At 41.0% G+C, this 18,644-nt stretch overlaps 1 protein-coding gene across 1 annotated transcript in view; it reads left to right on the plus strand.

Moving 5' to 3' along the window:
* ADCY2 (adenylate cyclase 2) overlaps positions 1-18,644 on the plus strand; it is a 433,654-nt gene that overhangs the window by 309,207 nt on the left and 105,803 nt on the right. The window contains exons 8-12 of the mRNA XM_067730355.1: positions 612-770; positions 1,577-1,709; positions 3,247-3,423; positions 6,879-6,922; positions 10,648-10,728. Coding sequence (XP_067586456.1) covers positions 612-770; positions 1,577-1,709; positions 3,247-3,423; positions 6,879-6,922; positions 10,648-10,728 — 594 coding nt within the window. The remainder of the gene's footprint in view (positions 1-611; positions 771-1,576; positions 1,710-3,246; positions 3,424-6,878; positions 6,923-10,647; positions 10,729-18,644) is intronic.

An 18,644-nucleotide genomic window follows, 5' to 3' on the forward strand; every position in this document is an offset into this window, starting at 1 on the left:
TAATGATACCTTATGCATTATTAAAGCTTCTTAAAGAGTATTTTTTTCTCTTTTCTGTTAAAGAATGTGAACAATTGAAAAGCTTTCATTTCATGGTTTTTTTTTTTTAATTCCTATTCAGGCTAAAGTCATTATTAAGCTCACAAATAAGCCGTATTGTCTCATCAGCAGAAAATATTCCTTGGGGACATACGTTATGCTAAGCACTAGAATTGCAAATGGCATCTAAGGTTGTTTCTGACGGTACAAGGCAATGTCACACGAGTCTTAGTATGAAAATTCTGAGGAGGTGTCAGCACATGTTATGTGCGTGATACACATTGGTTGAAAAAGTAGAAACTACAACCAAAATGCTGCATCACGACCCCTGCCATCCTGACGCTTTACCGGCCAGAGCACTGGCTTGGCGCTGGTGGTTTAGTCTGGTAGTAACCGAAGAAAAATCCCTTTCTCTTGCCTCAGAGCAGCAATCTTCTGCAACAGTAAGAATTCATGACAATATTTCCAACAATCTGAGACATTCTGAATGATAAAATGCCCAGAAAATTGGCCAGGAATTAAAGGAAGAAGAGGCTGGTCCTGGAAGGTGATGTGACTTTCCTTCCCTTTAGGAAAGTGAGGGACGCCACTGGAGTGGACATCAACATGCGCGTGGGAGTGCATTCTGGGAACGTCCTCTGCGGCGTGATCGGGCTGCAGAAGTGGCAGTATGACGTATGGTCCCATGACGTTACCCTGGCCAACCACATGGAAGCTGGAGGGGTCCCCGGGTAAGGCGGCACATTGGCTTTCTCTCGTCCAGCAGGTAACAGGGCTGGGAATAATAGGTCGACAGGTTAATAACCGACTGCTCAGTGATTTCTGTTGCCTTGGTTAGTATCACGTTACTCACGCCCAGTGGCCTTTTCCATTAACCAGATGGACATGAACTCTCAAGCCCCAATGCAACCACCCCTGGGACCCGTGGTCAAAGACTGTGGATGTCAGATTCTAAATTACAGACTTCTACTTATTTTCATATTTATGAATAGAAACCTAAGTTAAAGATGGTTTATAAGTCAGTGGAGATATATGACGTTTCTCTATTATTGGTAACTTCTGAAATCAGTACTATTGAAATAAGCAAATGGTACCATCTGGATAGATGACACAAGAATCTCGATGCAAGTGCTGTAATTTGGAGAAGCATGAGAACAAGCATTGAGAAAGAAAGCCCATACTTTTATACAGATCAGCACACTTCCTAAAATGACTTTGGCATGCATTTCAAAAAAAAAAATATCTTCATACCCCAAAATTCGATAAGATCGAGTTTTAATTGCTGTAATTCACCATGCAGGTTTCTGTGAGTGCAGAGAAGCTCCAACTATTAGTAGCTCATGACATCTGGGAGCATCTTTCCAAAGCAGTGGTTAACAGACTATGAACCTTAATTACAGTCAATTTTACTAAGAACATATAGCCTTTCCTTCACTTGGGGCAGAAGAAATTCTCTCTGAAATCCCAAATAAATAGAAAGTCTTCTTGCACGTTCCTCCTTATATATCCTGATTGTGGTTTTAAAATGGAATTTCAGACGTGTTCACATCTCTTCTGTCACACTGGAACACTTGAATGGGGCTTATAAAGTGGAGGAAGGAGACGGTGACATCAGAGACCCATATTTAAAGCAGCACTTGGTGAAGACCTACTTTGTAATCAACCCCAAGGTCAGTATTGTAAAGAGTCTATAATTAGCCTATGACTTCTATGATTAAAAGTGAAAAGGGCAAAGTACTCATATGGAAAGTGTTTTTAGTCAAGAACTAGTGTAATTCTTCGCTCATCTTTGCCTCTAAAACTACTTTAACTGCGTATGTGTTTTGTAACAATGGATTCAAATATTTATTAAAGAAACACTTGAAATGAATCACTTGTTTATATGACAAGGGTATTATCTGCATCACGAGGTTGTATAGGTTAGTCAATGTTGATCAATGTGTGTGTTAGTCCATGATGGACCCCGCCTGGCAGTTAGAAAATTAAATAAAGATAAGGATTTTGCTCAAGGCTTTGGATGATAAAAAATCTAATGAGAGAAAGTAGGATGAAGATATAAGAAAAAGGGAAAGAAGAAACTTCTGGAAGATTGGCAAGTAAATGTCATGTATACACTTGTGTGAGTACATTATGTGCAGATATGGTAGCTTTGATACAGTAAACACCATTCATCGCATGCAGACAGCTGCTGGCTCTAACTCTTCACACCACGTGTCAGGCCAGAGCGGGGGCTTAGAGTTCTCATCTCTTTTAACCCTTCCCAAATTCCTGCCAAATGAGTACTACTGCTATTTACAGATTAAGAAACTGAAGCTCTGAGGGTTTCTGTAAACTCCCTCCAAATTGCAGGCTGGTAAATAGTGCAGAGAGCAGAAAGACACACCTCTGAAGTGTCAAAACCAATATCATAACATCAAGGAGATCAAGGTTATTAATGTTTACTCACAATAACCTCCCTAAAACCCCAGTTTCACCTTCAGAGACAAACTTCCAACTGACTAGAGGGTTGATCTGGAGACAAATGTATGACAAGCGGGACGAACTGTGCGGTGATGGGACAGGGACGGCACAGGGAAGAGGTTAAAAAAAAATGTGTACAAGGAACACTGAGTTCAGCTCGGTGCTCTGTGGTGACCTAGATGGGCAGGATGGGGGTGGGTGGGAGGGAGGCCCGAGAGAGAGGGGATAGATGTATACTTATAGCTGATTCATTTCGTTGTACAGCAGAAACTAACACCACGTTGTAAAGCAACTATACCCGCAATTAAAAAAGAAAAAAAAAAAAAAGAAAGAACATTGCGTTCAGGCAAAGAACACCAAAACACCGATATTCGGGGCCATTTAGCATCAGAAAACCCCCAATCGCTTTAGGAAAAAACACAACCATCAAGAACACATTGAAACAGTTCAGCATATTCTGTCTAAGAATCAACTTTATAAAAACATCCCTTAAAATAGCTATTATTTTTCCCTAAGTTTCAAATACAGGTAAGTTTTGTTGTCTGAAAAAAAAATCATTGGGCTCCAACAGCTCATGGCACTGAATACCAGTCACTGAAGGAATGAGAGTAGGAACCAGGAAAGTGAAGGGCATGATGTTAGAGGAATCTGCTTACTCAAGGGAGGCTTCTTGGTGGGCAGAGCAGGAAGGCGGGAGGCTGTGCACCTGTGCCCCGCCAGGTGTAATGCTTTGTTTCTCACCCCAAGGGAGAACGACGGAGCCCCCAGCACCTCTTCAGACCTCGAGCCACCCTCGATGGAGCCAAGATGAGGGCTTCCGTCCGCATGACCCGGTACCTGGAGTCCTGGGGAGCGGCCAAGCCCTTTGCACACCTGCATCACAGAGACAGCATGACCACGGAGAACGGCAAGATCAGCACCACGGTACGCCCTCCCCATGCCCTAGCGCTGGGCGAAAGCTAGTTCCCCAAAAGGCATCTCCTGCCAAAGTAACTTTTGTCTGTAATGAGGCAAGCTCACTATCGCCGACTTCTCAGATTGGCATTCTCAGATATTCCTTACAGATATCAGGTTATCCATGAGCACCAACCCCGCATTGCTAAGGGTTTTAACCTAGAGTGATTTTGCATTATAACCTTATTACCCAAGACTCTAATTTACAACTGACAGTAGCAACGGAATACAGCTGAACTCTTTTTTTAAATCCAGGTTTGTGTTTTGCTTCTGCTATTATGAAGTACAATAGAAAGCCCGAGCATCTTAATAAGAGAACAAATGAAGGCATGATGTCCTTGGAATTTGAGTGGCATCAATAAAACTGTCTCTTCATCACCCAGAGGTTCAGGCTGTGTCAGAAGCAATGTACATTCTATTGTTGGATATCCTTATTTACATCATCCTTACTTCCAACAGAGAATAAAGTCTCAATGCTTCTTACAGCAGGGACATTCTCAATAAGATAGCTGAAGTGCAGATAGACAATAGAAAAACTCATAAGAGGAGAGAAAAGTAAACACAGTTGAGCACTTAGAATAATCCCAATGGTATAGTTAGATTTTAAAACAGTCTCTGAGTAAAATTTCTTGCAGAATGGCATTAATTGTATTAGGGATGCATTTGAGGTAAAGAAAGAAAATGGGATGTTACATAATTCTTATTAGCTGATGAGAAAAAGAAACATACCAGGCTGTCAGGTAAAAGTGGACATTTCACAATCACACACCCAAGCCCAAAAGGCAGGGGCTCAGCATTCTTGTTTTGTCTCAGTTATATCTCTTCTCTCAACTTCCTTTGTTCTTTTTCAACTGAAAAATAAACGATCTGACAGAAGATCATGATCCCTCAGTCAGTCAACAAGGGAGACCACCAGGGCAAGTCTAGAAGAGTTTGCATTCTGTTGGAAAGAGAGAGACCCTAAGTCGGACGCAAATGAACAAACAAGATCACTCCAGGTGCCTGCTCAGGGCCATGATGAAGAGAAAATGGAGTATCGTCTTTGGGAGTGAATGGTGTGACTACTCTGGATGGGGCGACTGGGGACATCTCAGAGAAGGGGGGAAGTCGGTGGCAAATCAAATTCTGTGGCCCTGAGATGGAAATGAATTGGCATCTTTGAGGGCAGAGAGAAGGTTGGTGTGGCTGCAGCGTCATCAGCAATAAAGCAAAGGGAGGTCATCAGGGCGAGAGGCTCTAAGTAATCATGTATAATTTATTCTGATTGTGATGGGAAGTCCTTAGAGGGTCTTACCCAAGGGGAGGGCATAGTATAATTAATGCTCTGGGTAATGGAGCAAGAATGCAGTGTTCCAAGGGAGGAGGATGGTGCCCTCTTATGCTAAGATTTTAGTAGTGGAAACAGTGAGAAGCAAACTCAAGTTATAATTTGAAAGTGGAACATATAAGACTTGGTGATGGAGTGGGTATGTGTGAAAAGGAGGATCAAGGAGGAATACACACTTTTTTGGCTGCACCCCTAGAAGAATGATGATGCCATGAACTGAGATGACAAATACTCGGGGAAAGTCAGGGGATTTCAGATGAAAAAATCCAGGTTTCGCTAATGGACATCTTCAAATCAGTATGCCTTTTAGACACCGAAGTGCAGCTAGGAAGTTGGCAGTTGGGTGTGCGAGTCTGGAACTCAGGGAAGAGGTCCCAGATGGAGATGTGGATGTGAGAAGCATCCGGCTTTAGATGATATTTGAAGCCATGGAGCTGGATGAGATCATAAGAAGAGAAAAGATCCAAGGAGGCAGGATTGGGGCAACTGGAACCTTCCAGCAACTAGACCCTGTTAGAGGAAAGGTATCCTAAGACCCTAGGATCTAGTAGTCAGGGAAAGTCGATGCTTCTATCACTCTTATGAAAAAAGTTGGATAATTTCATCTCAACACTGCATTTATTATTAGTACTAATGGCTAATATCTCTCATCGAGATTTGTTATAAACCAAGAGTTGGTCGGTCGGTCGGTTGGTTGTCTGGTCGGTTGGTTTTCAAGAAATAAGAATCAGATCTAAATATTAAAACATGATTTTCTGTGCTGTTTCATATGTGTACCTGTGAAAATAAGGCCTTGCTTTTCTGGGTGTGTGATTGATGTTGCTGTGGTTGCTAATTTCTTATCAGTCTTTATTGTCTCAGGACTTAAAAGCAACTGTCTGCCTTACTATCTCAGCAAAACACTAAAGGAGAGATTTCAGCCTGACTTTAATCTGCTATTATGTGTTAGTGAAGATGCCTCTTTCAAGAGAGTTGTTACTGGCTAGAGATTTGAACTTCAGGAAATTGTGTATAAAAACCAGAGGGCCTCTGGGACAAACTCAGTTTTCTTGACCAGCTGGCCTCCAGTCACAGGATGGAGCCTAGGGACTGCCTTAGTAGAGACAGAGGACATCTGAGGCTTTGGTTATTAGCACATGAAGCCCATAGGACTGTGTCTCTTACTCAGTTCCAGAAAGATCCCACTGCCATTCTTATTAATACATCCCAGGGTTGAACAATTGTCATTGCCCAAAGTTATTTCTTTTATCTAATCCCCTATGCAGAACTTCATTGACTCTTGATTTAACGTTGATAGAGCTGGTAAATAAGGCATTGTTTTACTTTATATAGTAAAACTTGGAGTTCAGTTATTTTTTAAGACTCACCTTTCTCTAGGCTGAATACATTTCCTGATCTAACCTTGGAGATCAAACAACAAAGAACAGTTTATTTGGAGCCACTTTGTTACAAGTTTTATTTTAATTATTTTATTTTATTTAAACGTATGAAAGTGAATCTTGTGGTTTTTTAAGTCTATTATTGAACATTTGGCAGTGGAGACCCCCACTGATTAACTCTGACCAATGTCTGTCTCTGTCATTGACCTTTTTCAGGAACTACCAGCACTCATATGTACATTTCTTCTTTTCGATCAATGATTCTCGCTTTCACACACTTAACCAAAAGTCCCATTTCTTAACAGCCCAGTCAGTGATAAGGATTGACTATAGATTTTATGATAATGTTTGTGTCTTAAAGCATTTTTTAAATTTCAGTCTGATGCCAAACTACATTTTCCCATCATATGTCTACAGTAACTTTAATAACCGTCCTCTGCAGGCGTTGTTTGAAATCATATCTGCAAATATCAGGATGGAAATTTAAAAAATTCAAACCACAATCCTGACACCAGAGTTTACAGATTACAAAAAAATTCTAAATATAAACTGAATTTTTAATCATGTTTCACACTTATAATTAAGCTCTTTTTCTCCTCATGGGTAGTTATTTGTTACCTAAATGATATTTTCCATGATAGAAGAAGAAATATACATCCTTATCACTGAAAGATTCTTAAAGTATGTTTTTGGCAACTAATACTCTTTTTTTTTACTAGGATGTACCAATGGGTCAGCATAATTTTCAAAGTCGCACCTTAAGGTATAGTATATGTGTATATATTCCACTTTCTAATTTTTTAAAGGCTTAATTGTTTTTTATTTATTCCTGAAAGTAATTATTATCAATTATAGTAATTTTGAAGTCTACTTCTTCTGAAAAAAGTGCAGCTACTTGTGAAAGCCCCTACTAAATTGCTTTCAGCTTCTAAAAATAGGATTATTGGTGTCATTTTATTAGAGTTAAAAGAGGGAAAAGGAAAACACTGCCTAGTAAACACTTTAGAACTTTAAATTGTTTTCTTAAAATGATTCTTCTTCATATTAATCTGTAGTAAAAAATTGAACTTTCTTAAAATGAGTAACTTACTTAAAATGATGTTTGTGGGGTTGAATCCTAGAAATAAAAGCAAGGTTAAGTCCAGCCTTTCTATAGTGAAAAGAAGTGCAGCCCACCCTGCTCAAAAAAAGAAAAATTGGTGCTTCCCTGGTGGCGCAGTGGTTGAGAGTCCGCCTGCCAATGCAGGGGACACGGGTTCGTGCCCCAGTCCGGGAGGATCCCACATGCCGCAGAGCGGCTGGGCCCGTGAGCCATGGCCGCTGAGCCTGCACGTCCGGAGCCTGTGCTCCGCAACGGGAAAGGCCACAACAGTGAGAGACCTGTGTACCGCAAAAAAAAAAAAAAGAAAAATTGCTTCCACAAAGGCCTGTAGGTCCCTGTTGCCATCTTCACAAGATCACAGACAGACACTAACCCTTTTCCTTGTCTGTGTTCCTCTAGCTTTGGGGCTCAGAGTCTTACTTTTGCGTTGGTCTGGGAGCTAAGTACTTCTTATTGAAGATGTTAGGATAATTAATGAAAGGCCCCAAACTTGAGTCAGCCTTTCTTTCCCCACAGAGACGTGAGTTTATCCCTGTAGAAAACGCATTGCCTGAAAGTAGTTAGATCATTCCCTGCCAGATCTTTAGGGCACACTGTTTCAGACCCCTCTATGTTACTTTATTTTTGTTGTAATGAGCTCTAATTTGTATTTTGTGTAAAATTTGAAATTTTAACATTGACATATAACACTTAGAGCCCTATGTTATAAGGAAAATTGGGTTCTTGGGCTTTTGAAATGTTATTTTTTAAGTGGCAAATACCAAATTAAAGAGAGTTTAAGGTAATTTAAGAAATATTTGGGACCTGTGACATATCTTGAGAAGGCTTGACTCTTCAGGCCAATAAGAGACTAGCACATCTGCAAACAACTGTCTACAGAATTTCATGGACGTCCTTTCGCCTTATATGTGCTATGTCCTCTCATCTGTCTAGTGGGAAATACCTCGTGCAGTACCAGTATGATGTGGGCAGTGTATTTGGGGATGAGTGCTGTCTGAAAGACAGTGATCAGAAGCTGTCAGTTTTATCTGTACCAGGCATCTGGGAAACCTAATTTCATCCCTACAGGGTTACTCCAAGGTAGATGAAATTGCCATTATCATTTTAGGAGGGAAGAAACCAAGATGCTGGGTTAGGAGGTGACCAGAGTCACATGACTGTGGAGGCGAGGCCATGGTTATGCCCAGGGTCTGTGACACCAAAACCTGTGTTCGTAGCTGCTCTCCTGTCCTGCCTGCCCTCCAAAGAGCTTCCTCCACATCTACTCCACTTCCCTCCATGGTGGTTGATCTTTGGTGGCCCCAAGCCTCACAGAGAGAGCTCGGCTTTCAAATCAGCCTCACCTGGGACTTCCTGTGTACGTCCTGCCTATGTAACATGGCCAAGGTCCTAAAACCTCTCTGAGCCCACAGCCTGGCAGTGAGTGGGCATCACAGGGCAGTGAAGCATCATCTGAGATAAAGCAGGACCTCTTCCACGCCTCTTTAGATATAGTGGCCCAGGCCTGGGGGTGGGACAGGTCAGGGAAGGAGCTCAGGAGAAAGAATGGAGAGGAATTGGAAAGAGGGGTTGGGGACACTCAGTACTGGAGAAGCCAACGGTAGGGCAAGAATGAGGACAGGAAGGTCAAAAATGCTGAAACGTTGAAAGTCTGAGGAATAAAGCCCTGCTTGGTGAATTAAGAACTCCTCATGGGGAGATGATCAGCCCCAAGGGTCTCCTATCAGTTCTGTAGCGGAGGTCACAAAACTGTGGAGACAAGGAAACTGTCTACATGTTAAGAGCTGTTAGCCAGAAAATTAGTGAATACAAAGGGTGCATAATATTGGCATTTATTGGCTACTTCATGTGCCACATTTACTGCATTGAGCACCGCACAGGCATTATCTAAGCTAATCCTAAAACAGACTCACAACGGCAATGCCATTGTTAGCACCCTGGATATATGATTGAAGGGTTAAATTTTCTTGTGAGCTCAAGGCACCGACACTGTTCCTTCTCACACTTGGAGACACTTTTTGAAAGAGAAAGCCACCAAACTGAAGTCAGGAATCTCAACACTTGGCATAGGGCTGATTAAAAGAAAAAGAAGAGTCTAAAATGAAGGTAGCACCTCAACCATAAATGAGAATGAGCCATCTTAGATAACTGCTAAGATGCCATGCTTTTTTTAAAAGAAGGATCAAAATTAGTTTGCCTTCCAATTTAGCTTGGAATTTGGCATGCTAAAACCTCTTAATTCCATTGGCTTAGTGTCTACAGGTGGATCACTTAATATCGTTCTGTTTTTGAACCAAAACTGCCCTTAGCCTGTTTAAAGAAAGCAGGACCTGAAAGTGTGAATCCACAAACAATGATATAATGTAGGTAGATTACCCATCCATCTCATTAATGATAATTCCATGAGATTTAATTACAGATAAATATGACATTGCACACTTAATACTGTTCTTATCTATATATAGAGGCAGTTCTAAACTCAGAAAAGTATTATTTTTATTCCAGAGTAGGAGGTCTATTCAGTGAGTAATTTAACCAACCACAAGACAAAGAAGCCTCGTGATCACTCCCATGGGACTAGGTGACTCGGACACCCAGACTCAGGTGCAGGCTCGGTCAGGCCAGTTCGGGAAGGGCCAGATGTGATTATACTCTTTGCAGTAGATGTTTAACTTTTAAAAACAAGTATTACTTTGATTTTCTCCTTTACATCATTCTCATGCTAATTGTCAAATTAACCATGGAGAACTCATTCTTATCTTGGCACAATTTATTTGCAAAACATTTTATATTATGACTGAAGATTATTTACTTCCAAGATCAAATGAGCGGTCTGCACATATAAGTGGGGTTTTCTGTGAATAGCGCTTTCCAAAACTGAGGAACATTTAAATACATGCAATGAAGCTTTGACGTGTCTCAAGTAAGACTTTAGTTCTGAAAATTCTTGAAAATTGACCAAGGAAAGCATAAAATAGGAATGATTATTTTGTCAACCACACCACATTTTTACAAGGGAATTTCCAAAGCCAGTATGTTCTGTCATAATATAAAGTTTATAAAGGCAAAAATTCAAGGGCTAGTGCATCTCTTGGGACAGAAATTTCTTTTATCTCAGACACCAAGGACATATCTTTCAGTGTTGCTTTTTAATTTCACTCTGAGTAGTAAGGCAACATTTTACTGCACCAAAAACTCTAGCCAATTCATTCAATCCACAGAGTGGCTATATGTTAATAGAGAAAAGGCTGCACATAGACTGTTTCCTTTTTTAAAAAAAATTCAGTTAACAGATTCAGACAGAGATTTTGGCATCATAGACACACAGGCTTACTGTTTAGTTTAGTAATAATATTCTTACCCCAAATATTTCCTCCTTCATATAGAACCAAGTCACAAAAGAAGAGATTTGAAGAGGAATTAAATGAAAGGATGATTCAAGCAATTGATGGAATCAATGCACAAAAGTGAGTACTTTTAAATTATCATTCCTCTCTTATTTCAATCCTATTATTTGAAAATAATGACATGTTTTCCAAAAGAATTTCCCCCCATACTCTGTCATACTTATCATGACAAAGCCAAGTTTTCTGAGACAGTTCATTCATTTCACCGCAAGCATCCTTAATAATAGCTTTTGTTAGTAGTATTTCATCTTTAAAAAAATTTTTAACTCTGCCTAATCCTCCCCAAGTAAATTACTGATAAACAACATGATACATAATTATAGAGAGAAAATTAGAGCATAGTGTGTTCAGTAGCATATTTTTTAAAGATCAGTAGATTCCACGTGGGAAAATCATTAAGTTGTAATGTGTGACACTATTCAAAATGCATTCATCCCCCCACCCCGAAAAATCAGAGAATATGGAGGTACCTGTGTTCTAAATCCTGGAAGAGGGTCTTGAGCATTAGAATCTGAACTCATGGAGGCAGCAGGAGGAAGACCAATTCTTTGGAGGCCAAAATATCACTCAGTCTATAAAGCCAAGAATTGCTATTGTAGTTTTAAACGGTCCAAAAAGGCAGGAGACAAGATTTAAAGAAGGTGGTGGCTTTCATGGTTTGCACAGAATGATTACATTCACCGGCCTTGGAATTCTCCTTAGGTGTGTGTGCCATGGCTGACCTCATGAAGGGCAGGAGGTAAACAACTCAGTGTGGTTCCTGGTACTCATTAGATGCTCCATAAATGTTTATTGAATTAAACTGCGGTGAAAACCTTAGTAGATCCAAATGAAAAGGTTTTATGCGGGGCTTCCCTGGTGGCGCAGTGGTTGAGAGTCCGCCTGCCAAAGCAGGGGACACGGGTTCGTGCCCCGGTCTGGGAAGATCCCACATGCCACGGAGTGGCTGGGCCCGTGAGCCATGGCCGCTGAGCCTGCGCGTCCGGAGCCTGTGCTCCGCGACGGGAGAGGCCACAACAGTGAGAGGCCCGCATACCGCAAAAAAAAAAAAAAAAAAAAAAAAAAAGGTTTTATGTGAAAGTTTTCATCTTTATGGAAACCTATTTAATTTTTATCAAGCAAGTTGACTCATGGAAAGTGTAAATGATTTTCACCTTGAACTGTGCCTCCAAAATTAAGTTACATAGCTTTGCAAAATGCATACCTCTTCTAGACTGTGCTTTGCAAGTGTGCATTTCAGAATATTTACAGTACTTATGGAGGAATCGTATGAGTGTATGTATGTATGTGGTGTGTGTATGTGTGGAGTTCCATACATATACAATAAAGTCTCTAGGGCTGGCTAGAGCTGCAATTCAGATATGCCAGCACGTTGAATGCACACCTGCCTAATCCCTGCTGTATACCCCAAATAGATAAAGCCTTCCACCTGCCACAGAGCACTCAGGGCACACCAGCAGTGCCGAGATAGGTGCTCTGCTTTGCGTGATACCAGGATTGAAGTAAAAAACAGTCTCAACTCTGCCCTGATTGAAACCTCAACACCTCACAACTGAGAAAAAATGATTACCTGTAATATACTGGCAGCTAAAACCCAGGCAAGTCTGATTTCACACAATGTAGATTCATTTGACCGGAGGAAATAGCGGTTACTACTCTGTAACCCACTGGAATAAAATACAGCAGAAGAGAGAAGAAATCTTGTTCCTTGACAAAGGTTAGCCAATTACAATGCTAATAGTAATAATAAAAAACAAATGTATAAAATCAGCCTCAGCATGTCTTCATGCAGGACGCCTACCTTGTTAAACTACTTTTATGCCCACTTTTTAGAACGTTCCTACTAAAGGAATCATTAGAAAGTACAATCATTGGCTTTGCTTTATTTTTGTCAAGGTTGTTTGTGAATTGTGTGTCAGTATGGTATCGTTTTGTACTCAAATACATGTTTAGTTACCACCTTTGTGTTTTAACGTAGTTTTATGCTAAAGTCGTGGTTAACGTTGGTGTAACTGCTTATGCTGTAATTTTCCCAACATATTTCAGAAATCAAGTGGAGGAAAATGTCATGCTGTACTCAAAAATCAAAAGGGGAATTTTTTAAATGGAAGCTATTATGCACCTATTTTTTTAATTAGCTTCACTCCCATTCTGTTATGCCCTGCTCATTAAACTCTCTTCTTCTTCGATAAGAGGTTCTTCTGATCTTATTTGATTTTCCCCTTGAGGATTCAGTAGGGACTCCAGGCTTGATGTACCATTCAGTCGTTTTCTGCTATTGACATAAAACAGTGATTTATATGCAGATTTTCATGTATTCATTCATTTACTCATTTAGCAAGCATTTGTTAAAGGGTGAGCAATGTCGTCATTTGCTCAGCATCAGACATGCATACCAAGAGCCCAGGCCTCGTGTTACCCCTCAAAGCCCTGAGTGAGGGGAAGAAAGATCACTGCACAGATGCCCTACAGTCGTGACAGGTAAAGAGGAGCAGGACAGCACAGATGAAAAGTCTCAAGTTTTCCGGAGGAGGTGACACCTGGGCCAAACCTTGAAGGAAACTAAGAGGGAGAGAGGGAAACCTTCATGATGTGATAACAGGATGCGCCAGGGTCAGAGGTGTGGTCCCCAGTCTTTAGCACAATCAGGACACAGGACGCCCCTGCAGGAGTCTCTCAGGGTAAAGAGGCTTGAGTGGGAAGTTGGATGCCCTGAGAAGCAACGTGGAGTCCGCCTGAGGGGGTGGGGCGTGAGCACTTTGAATGGTTCTAATCAATGACTGTGTGATCACCTCCATCCTGCTGGTATGCAGAGGATTCCTTAAGACAGGAAGACCCTAAAGTGAATGCTGCAGAGACAAACCAGAGATGGCCAGGCCCCCGTGAGGACGGAGCTCAGAACAGGGGTTTTGACTTAGTCTGGGTGGGTGATGTCAGCTGAAAAACAATGCACAACCTGAGAGTTGTGAGTTAAGTTTTACTGGGGGCAAAATGAGGACTGTAGGCCAGGAGACAGCCTCTCAGGTAGCTCTGAGGAACTGTCCAAAGAGGTGGGGAGGAGGTCAGTATATACGTGATCTTGGTGAAGGGGGGCACGTGCAACCCAGCACACGTTTAGGCAGAAGGTGGCTCCTTCTCGAGGAGCAGATGTGCCCATGAATAATTTTAGTGCGTTTCTAGATGTGAGAAGAGGCAAGAAATTGGGCTCATAAAATCTGAAAATATCTGAAGGCCTTTTCTGCCAGTTTTCCCAGAGCACAGATGCCTCATTCATGATCTCCACCCTGAACCCCTTTGAAGGTGTGTTAAAGGTCAGCGACAGCAGTGGCCAGTGACAAAATCCTTGTAGAGGCAGGTGGCAAGTGGCAATTTTTAGTTGGCAGCGAGGTGAGAGGGAAGAAAATGCGTACCAGAGGTCTGCCCCAAAGAGGAGAAGCTTCTCCTCTCTGGAGGTGCAGGGTGGGGAAGAGGAAGCCCTGTGGGTGGACGAACCAGACCATCCCCTCCACGGCAGTATTTTTCTCTTGAGGAGCTGGGCAGTCCTGTAAGATTCATCTCAATAGAGGAGTGTGCTGTACAGTTAATATTCAGAATGAGATTGCCATGTCAGGTCCTTCCAGATTGGTTTAAAAAAAAAAAAAGAAAAACAGTAGGAAAGAGATAATGTGAAAAGTTCAAAAGGGGAGAAACAGGGGCCTCTGGGGTGCAGGAAAGGAGCTGGTGAGTTAATGAAGGACACGGGACCCAGGTTTAATTATGTCTGAGTGGAGTGGAGTGCATGTATGGGTGGATGACCGGCCAACCCCAGGACTGGGGAAGGATTGGGCTTCCACACCGAGAGACCATCTATCCAGCATCATTTATTTCAGCTGCAGGTCCATGGACCACCTTTCCCAAATGCCACAGGTCACCCACGGCCTTAGTGCGCAACTGAGGCCACTTGGACCTTTGGATTCAAGGCTGCATAGATAGGTGGTATGTTAGTCAGCTGGGACTGCCGTACAAAATGCCATGGGCTGAGTGACTTAAGCAACAAAGATTTATTTTCTCACAGCTCTGAAGGCTAGAAGTCTGAGTCAGGGTGCCAGCGTGGTTGGTTTCTGGTGAGAACTCTCTCCTTGACTTGCAAAAGGCAGTCCCCTTGCTGTGTGCTCCCGTGGCCTTTCCTCTGGGCTACGCAGAAAAAGAGAAAGAGCGAGCTCTCTGGTGTCACTTCTCATAAGTACACTCATTCTCTTGAGTCAGGTCCCCACCCTTAGGACTGCATTCAACTCTAATTACTTCCTTGGAGGCCCCATCTCCAGATACGCACACCGTAGGTTAGGCCTTCAGCGTATGAAGTGGGAGATATGAACAGTCAGTCCGTAATGAAAGGCAAGTGGTCTTCTCTGTATTTTAACATCCCCTTTGTGATAACATTCCAGAATAATTCTGCATGAGGATGTGGAAGTACTTTGTCTCTCAGCTCAAGTCAAGATCTTGTTTAGAATTTCCTTTATTGGCCTCAGCCTGGCACAAAAGCAACTTAGTATAAATTAATAATCATTTTTTTGTGTAGCGCAGGGGCGGGGTTGACTTTCTTTGTGCCAGAGACCACTTGGGTCAGGAACAGTGTCAGGAGACCAGGAATATTGCACACATTCTCCATTCTCTTCTCTGTCTGTGGTTCCAATTCCCCAAAATATTTGAACTTATTTTCCCACACAAATCTTTCTGACTCCAAATATCCATATGACATTTATAAATCTCTGAGTTTCCTGTGAATCAATATTGGGAACTGAGGCCACCTCAGAGAACCAACAGAGACGTGAGGCCTGTGGGGAGGATGTGCTCTCCTTAACTCTAAGGACAAAAGAGGAAGAATTGGGCCCATCACTTATGGCTTCAAGGAAGAAGCCTTTGGCCAAACCTGACCTGCTGTGGGAAAAGGAAGGCACAGGGTAGCTGTGGGTCTGGTAGTCTCACCATAGATATCTTTGCTGCAAGGGGATTCACCTCAGGACTAATTGGCCTAAGACAGTTTTGCCATAAAAGATAAAATAAAGAAAATAAAAGAGAAACATTGAAATGGACATCATGAAACATTAGCAACAAAATTTTGAAAGATTCGATTGCAAAAATAAAAATGCAAAAAATACTTAGATGCACTTAAAATGTGTGTAGATACATGGTTCTAGTTGTATTTGGGTGTATCTTAGAGAAAGCAATGGTACTTTCTTTCTCAAGGTCAATCACTAAGGGTTCAGTATCTAATATCAGACATACATTCTTTACGATATAAAAAAATCTGCTCTGAGCCTCTGCAGATTCCCCTGGGAGTAAAATGAACAGAGGAGGGACTCTGCTATTTCTTATCGATATGTGTAACATATATCACTGGTGATATATATCCAGACTGTACTGAAATGTCCCATCACGTGCCCAGTCCTTATATTTCACCAAATCATCTAAGCCAAATTCTGTGCCAAATACCACAATTCTGTCTAGTTCATCATCTTCACTGTCAAATGGCAAAAAAATTCACCATGTTCCTTGACAGAAGAATGGATAAAGAAGGTGTGGCACATATATACAATGGAATATTACTCAGCCATAAAAAGAAACGAAATTGAGTTACTTGTAGTGAGGTGGATGGACCTAGAGTCTGTCATACAGAGTGAAGTAAGTCAGAAAGAGAAAAACAAATACCGTATGCTAACACATATATATGGAATCTAAAAAAAAAAAAAGGTTCTGAAGAAGCTAGGGGCAGGACAGGAATAAAGATGCAGATGTAGAGAATGGACTTGGGGACATGGGGAGGGGGAAGGGTAAGCTGGGACGAAGTGAGAGAGTGGCATGGACATATACACACTACCAAATGTAAAATAGATAGCTAGTGGGAAGCAGCCGCATAGCACAGGGAGATCAGCTCAGTGCTTTGTGACCACCTAGATGGATGAGATAGGGAGGGTGGGAGGGAGATGCAAGCGGGAGGAGATATGGGGATATATGTATATGTATAGCTGATTTACTTTGTTATAAAGCAGAAACTAACACACCATTGTAAAGCAATTATACTCCAATAAAGATGTTAAGAAAAATAAAATAAAAATTTAAAACTTTTTAAAAAGAAATGTGTACTCATCAAGAATTATACAACCATTTCTTTTGGGGGAGGATAGGACCTGGATTCTTCTTTTGCCTCCAGCTTCTACTAGTGCATGATAAATTTGGTAGAGACGGCAGGAGAGAACAAGCTGTTGTATCTAGATCAGTCAAAGAGCCAATGATTAATGCTCTCGAAGACTGTTGTCAGTTACTAGCTGCCCTTTATATATTTGCCATAGCTTGGTAAACTGTTGGTTTTGGTGGGTGGGAGAGATGACTGCTCACTGAAGGATGTGCAAAGATTGATATATTATCATTTTCTAGTGTAATGAATCCAAAATTGTGAATCAACAGTTATTTTATCTATTATGGCAAAACGGCCTTATGGCTAATTAGTTGTACAGCAACTCTGCTTGCAGCCAAGATTTTTATGAGCAAATACCTTGAACCAACAATTGGAATTCCGTCCTTTCCCCAAACATCCATCCAGGGATCAAGTCTTATGAACCTGTGTTAGGTGTTGGGGACACAAAGAAAGGCAGACTTTGTCTTGAGGGCTTCCTGTCCACCTGCAGGACAGACAGGTAACTAAAGCCTAGAAAGATGGGGGCCCCACTAACCAATGAGGAGCTGGTTTTATCTCCACTTTATAAATTTTGCTCGCATTTTATTTCCAAGCATATATTATCCAGGAGCATTTTTTAAATAGAAATTTCATCCGTAATAAAGAAAAAAAACTTTTTAATAAGTTACTGGTTATTCATAGGATATCCATAATGAATGCACAGTTCTAAAAAATGAGTATAGTTAAAATTTATCTTAAATTTTATTTTCTGCTTCTTCTAATATTAACCAACCTTGGATTCCTCCAACTAGTGCCATAAAACAGAACAATAACCTATCTCTGCAGCTGGGGCAGTCATAATATCAAAAAAAAATTATTTTCCTGATACCTAAAGCTTATAACCTTGAATCCAAAAGTATTTTTAAAGTTCTCACTCTTAATGGCAATCATTCTAGAATACATGACTGACTTCTGGGCCACAGTTGAAATTGCACTGTCTGTGGTTTAGTCTCCTGGGAGACTCAAGTTCATCGTGGTGCGTGTGCTGTGAGCGTCTTCAGAACTGTCCCGATGTTCCAGGCACACGGCTGTCCAGGTAGCCCTGGAGATGTTCCTCCTCAAATGAGGCAGTGTCCTGGGTTAACTGGGTCAACCCTAATGTGAAACCTCAGTGTACATTTCGACCTGAGTCTGAAATCAGGAGGTGACTGTCCCTGTTGATTATGTGGTAATGTGTGACAGTTCACTTGGTCTTTGTTCCTGGATCGTCAAAGGCCTTCCCCATTTGTCTTTATCTCCCAAATACGTTGCAGTTAGTCAAAATCCATAGAGATATGACCAATGGGTTGGAAAAGTGCTATATTTAGGAATTCTTGGGAATTGATCATTGTTTTCACAGGTATAACATTTTATCTCTAGAAGTATATATATATATATATATATATATTCTCTCTGCCTATATATAGATATATAAGTATAGATATAAATGTAGGTGTAGCTATATAGTTATATACACTTGGAAATATATACATAAATATGCAGGTATTCGTGCGTAAATACTACATGCATATACATATGCAATTCAGGTAATTATATATTTTAATTATAAAAGTCTTTTTTTAAAAAAAAATCAGAAAGTAGAAATAAAAATTCCTCAGTGTAGTGACTTAGCCTAGATGGTAATTTATTTTGTTCGTATTTATTTCTAGGTATTTTTCTTGATGCATAGATTTCAATTTTTTCTTACATTTCTGTACTCATGGCTATAAGAATGTGAAATCTCTCTGTTTTCTTAGCTTTATTTCATAAACTGTGTGTTTAT

Source organism: Pseudorca crassidens, chromosome 3 (genome assembly GCF_039906515.1).
Source record: "Pseudorca crassidens isolate mPseCra1 chromosome 3, mPseCra1.hap1, whole genome shotgun sequence".
Taxonomy (NCBI): Eukaryota; Metazoa; Chordata; class Mammalia; order Artiodactyla; family Delphinidae; genus Pseudorca; species Pseudorca crassidens.